General features: G+C 45.5%; 1 protein-coding gene across 1 annotated transcript in view; it reads right to left on the bottom strand.

The window, feature by feature from the left end:
- Positions 1-4,610, bottom strand: part of LOC311148145 (uncharacterized protein) — a gene marked incomplete at its 3' end in the record, with an annotated part of 46,820 nt that extends 42,210 nt beyond the window's left edge. The window contains exons 1-4 of the mRNA XM_084185038.1: positions 4,378-4,610; positions 2,959-3,084; positions 2,452-2,526; positions 1-35 (exon numbers count right to left, since the gene is read on the bottom strand). The exon at positions 1-35 is cut by the window's left edge and continues 139 nt beyond it. Coding sequence (XP_084041164.1) covers positions 1-35; positions 2,452-2,526; positions 2,959-3,084; positions 4,378-4,452 — 311 coding nt within the window. The 5' untranslated portion in view covers positions 4,453-4,610. The remainder of the gene's footprint in view (positions 36-2,451; positions 2,527-2,958; positions 3,085-4,377) is intronic.
- Between the last annotated feature and the right edge of the window lie 382 nt (positions 4,611-4,992).

The raw sequence follows: 4,992 nt of genomic DNA, 5'->3' as shown, positions 1-4,992 counted from the left end.
TCTATGCTGCACACCATTTTAGTATTGAAGTCAATCTAAACATACAGTATAGAGATTCACATTATTCTGACAGTATGTACCAGCACACTACATGCTTTCATCGTACAGTATTGCTATCACAACTCAGGAGTTGCTGTTTACTTACAATAATAGATGTTGTAATACCTGTTTACAGTTTTTCCCAATTGTTTACACACTAAAACTGGCCCATGAGGCACAATGGTGGAGGTGGGGGTAGAGGTAGAGGTGGAGGTGGAGGTGGGGGTAGAGGTGGATTAGGGGGTAGAGGTAGAGGTGGAGGTAGAGGTGGAGGAGGGGGTGGGAGGTAGAGGTGGGGGTGGGGGTAGAGGTGGAGGTGGAGGTGGATTAGGGGGTAGAGGTAGAGGTAGAGGTGGAGGTAGAGGTGGAGGTGGGGGTGGGAGGTAGAGGTAGAGGTGGAGGTGGAGGTAGTGGTGGAGGTGGGGGTAGAGGTAGAGGTAGAGGTGGAGGTGGAGGTGGAGGTGGAGGTGGGGGTAGAGGTAGAGGTAGAGGTAGAGGTAGAGGTGGAGGTGGAGGTGGAGGTGGGGGTGGGGGTAGAGGTAGAGGTAGAGGTAGAGGTGGAGGTGGAGGTGGAGGTGGAGGTGGAGGTGGAGGTGGAGGTGGGGGTAGAGGTGGAGGTGGTGGTGGAGGTGGGGGTGGGGGTAGAGGTAGAGGTAGAGGTAGAGGTAGAGGTGGAGGTGGAGGTGGAGGTGGAGGTGGGGGTAGAGGTAGAGGTAGAGGTAGAGGTAGAGGTAGAGGTAGAGGTGGAGGTGGGGGTGGGGGTGGGGGTAGAGGTGGAGGTGGTGGTGGAGGTGGAGGTGGGGGTGGGGGTAGAGGTAGAGCTGGAGGTGGTGGTGGTGGTGGGGGTAGGGGTAGAGGTAGAGGTAGAGGTAGAGGTAGAGGTAGAGGTGGAGGTGGAGGTGGGGGTGGGGGTAGAGGTAGAGGTAGAGGTAGAGGTAGAGGTAGAGGTAGAGGTGGAGGTAGAGGTAGAGGTGGAGGTGGGGGTAGAGGTAGAGCTGGAGGTGGTGGTGGTGGTGGTGGGGGTAGGGGTAGAGGTAGAGGTAGAGGTAGAGGTGGGGGTAGAGGTAGAGGTGGTGGTGGTGGTGGGGGTAGAGGTAGAGGTAGAGGTAGAGGTAGAGGTAGAGGTAGAGGTAGAGGTAGAGGTAGAGGTAGAGGTAGAGGTGGAGGTAGAGGTAGAGGTAGAGGTGGGGGTAGAGGTAGAGGTGGTGGTGGTGGTGGTGGTGGGGGTAGAGGTAGAGGTAGAGGTAGAGGTAGAGGTGGGGGTAGAGGTGGTGGTGGAGGTGGTGGTGGAGGTGGGGGTAGAGGTAGAGGTAGAGGTGGTGGTGGAGGTGGTGGTGGAGGTGGGGGTAGAGGTAGAGGTAGAGGTAGAGGTAGAGGTAGAGGTGGAGGTAGAGGTGGAGGTGGACGTGGAGGTGGAGGTGGTGGTGGAGGTGGTGGAGGAAGACCAAGAACAAGGAGAGTAATCTCTGATGACATTTGGCCGACTGTGGTAGACCATGTGGTCAACCATGGTTTGACCTTGAGAAAGGCTGGGCAGAGAGCGCAGGCCAATCTAAGCCGCTTCACCGTAGCATCCATCATCCGGACGTTCCAAAATGAGAATAGATATGTACTGCAGACATTGGACCTATCTACTACTTTTACTACTTGACAGTAGTACGCCATAAAGCACATTAAAGACCATAGATTCCAATACATACTATAAGGGGAAACAAAGTCAATGTTTCATGTATTACTGTATGTATGAAACTGGGAGCTATACTACTTAGTAACATGTTTATCTTGTATACTGTATTACTGTAGTGTTTACTGTACTGTATGCTATTTTATTTTGTAGAACTGAAAGACGACAACCACGTGGTGGTAGAACGCGTCTATTTTCAGACGAACAGGAGGCTGCCATTGTGCAAATGGTAGTTGAAAATAATGCCATAAGACTACAGGAAATCTAGCAACAGATCATTGAAAACCCTGCCATCTTCCATAACATCAGAGTGAGCTTATCAACCATAGGCCGCATCCTGCATTTGTGTTCCTTTCTTGTTTGAGTACACACAAACAATATACAGCATAACAAAATCTTAGTCTTTACACTGAAATAGGTTCTGATAGTAATGTTTTCAATATGTCACATTAGTGTGATCTCGTTTGTCACTAAGTTAGATTCATTTGATTTGTATGCAGAGTTTCATTTTGAGCAGGGAGTACATGATTTTGAATGCTGTGTTTCATTTTGCAAGATGTCTGTGGGGTTTGTGGAAATTGGCTAACTGTTTTGTGTTTTGTGTTTAGAGTTTTGAGAAACCTGAGATTTAGTTTCAGCAAAAGTGTGTTAACATTTGGGAAAGACTGTAAATACGAGTTGTGATAACAACTAACCCAATGTCAAAAGGGTCCCCATATCAGACTCGCCTGAAGAATGCGCTTCTGCCACCTGTAGCGGTTGTACTTGTAAACACTGAAGTTGTACTGGGAGGCTTGCTGTTCCTGTAATGGAGACCAATACACCAATGACAATGATGCAGGACAAAATGTTATGAACACATCAAATAGTGATCAGAAACATCCAGTTCTACATTGGTGGACAGAACAGAGGAACCACATAACTTAAAAATGTATAGTGAATGACAGAATAAGATGCACGACAAGTGCCGTGTCGTGTGTAGATAAAGTCCATTATGCGTGTCCAAGGTAACAGCCAGGCCTTGTTGTTGCCATGGTTTCCTGTGCTGAGTTCAAGGCCCAGCAGTACAACACCTATAGCCTGGTCCCAGATCTCTTTGTGCTGTCTTGCCAACTCCTGAGGCCAATGCGTGACAATGACCATAGCAAGACGACACAAACACATCTGGGACCAGGTTGTGGAGGGCCTTGGCAAAATAACACAAACCGATCTGGGGCCAGGCTACATAACAATACCTCTGTGGCCAGGCTTTGCTTTAGCTGTTCCTGGTCGTTCCTCCTGGCCTGGTTCAGGGCGTCCTCGATGGTCAGCTCCCCACTCTTCACCTTCATCATGATGCTCAGCTGCATCTCGTTGCTCAGCTGGACCAGAAGGACAAAGATCACAGATGAGCAATGCACATAAATGATAGCTAGTGTTCCGAATGCACATAAATGATAGCTAGTGTTCCGAATGCACAGAAATGATAGCTAGTGTTCAGAATGCACAGAAATGATAGCTAGTGTTCAGAATGCACAGAAATGATAGCTAGTGTTCCGAATGCACAGAAATGACAGCTAGTGTTCCAAAGGCACATAAATGATAGCTAGTGTTCCGAAGGCACATAAATGATAGCTAGTGTTCCGAATGCACAGAAATGATAGCTAGTGTTCCGAATGCACAGAAATGATAGCTAGTGTTCCGAATGCACAGAAATTATAGCTAGTGTTCCAAAGGCACATAAATGATAGCTAGTGTTCCGAATGCACAGAAATGATAGCTAGTGTTCCGAAGGCACATAAATGATAGCTAGTGTTCCGAAGGCACAGAAATGATAGCTAGTGTTCCGAATGCACAGAAATTATAGCTAGTGTTCCGAAGGCACATAAATGATAGCTAGTGTTCAGAATGCACAGAAAGCTTCACTTTGCATAGAACAACCACAGGCAAATCAGGAGGCCCCACAAGCTTTGGGGACCCTCATTTCTTTGAATCGTGAATAATGATGAGTGAGAAAGTTACAGACGCACAAATATCACACCCCCAAGACATTGAGCGAAACTGAGCTACGCAACTGAGAACAACTAACACATGCACCTGTAAAACGAATGTGTCACAACAGGAAAAAAACATCTTGATTTGTCTTTGTATCAAACGTTTGATATTTAGATTTGTGAGAATCTTAGTTCCTCTTTAGTGAGAAAATAGAAGGGCTGCATGTCTGGAATTAAGGAAGTAGAATCCCCAGAGGAAAGTACCCACACAACTTCATCACAACTTGTTTCAGTGATGGTATAGTAGCTTACTGACTATGCTATTACAGTATTACAGATGCCTATTGAATGACAACTATTTCTGTGGTCCTCTGTAGCTCAGTTGTTAGAGCATGGCACTTGTAACGCCAGGATAGTGGGTTTGATTGACGCGACCACCCCAACATATAAAATGTATGCACCCATAACTGTATGTCGCTTTGGATAAAAGGGTGCGCTAAATGGCATTAAACAGATGTACAGTTCTACAAATCATGACAGTCAACAAGTCATCAAGAGTTCAAGAGAGAGCATAGAATACCAGAGAATGTGACTTTTCGTTGAAAGTGAAACTAACAGCATTAATCATAATGTCATTGCTTAGAATGAGGATGTTTCAGGGCTGAAATGTCATATTCTTACCTGTGGCACGGCTACTGAACCTTTTCTGTCCATCAAAGAGGGGTTTTCATTCCTGGGCCCTGTCCGTGGCAACATAATGTATGGGGTTTAAAAAGAAAATCTCAGCAAAACATTCCTGTCTAGAAGAAATGGGAGTTTTTCACCTAATTTCCAGCAACACTTCCTTTAAAACCGATCTAAGAGCGAAGGAGAAGAAAAGGGATTTACCTGGCTCTATACCCCACCCACTTATCAGATTTCACTTCTCTCTGGTCTCTATAGTGTCTACAATGCTCAACAAACATTGCGTCAGTTCTTGAGTCAGTTCATGTTGTGACTTGCTCCTGCAATTAGTTTTTGCCCGGTAGTCTTTATTTCATTATGTTGTGGTTTTGTCCAAAAGAGTAGGCCTATTAAGCAGACACATGTATAAATTGTTGCATGTTGCGTTTATATTTTTGTTCAGTAACAAAAATACAAGTATATATATATATACAGTACCAGTCAAAAGGGTTTTTCTTTATTTTTACTATTTTCTACATTGTAGAATTATAGTGAAGACATCAAAACTATGAATTAACACATATGGAATCATATAGTAACCAAAAAAGTGTTAAACGAATCAAAATATATTTG

This window comes from Coregonus lavaretus, assembly GCF_964263955.1.
Source record: "Coregonus lavaretus genome assembly, chromosome: 20".
Lineage (NCBI taxonomy): Eukaryota > Metazoa > Chordata > Actinopteri > Salmoniformes > Salmonidae > Coregonus > Coregonus lavaretus.
Note: the sequence above shows the minus strand (reverse complement) of the source record. Positions and strands in the feature narration are given on the sequence as shown.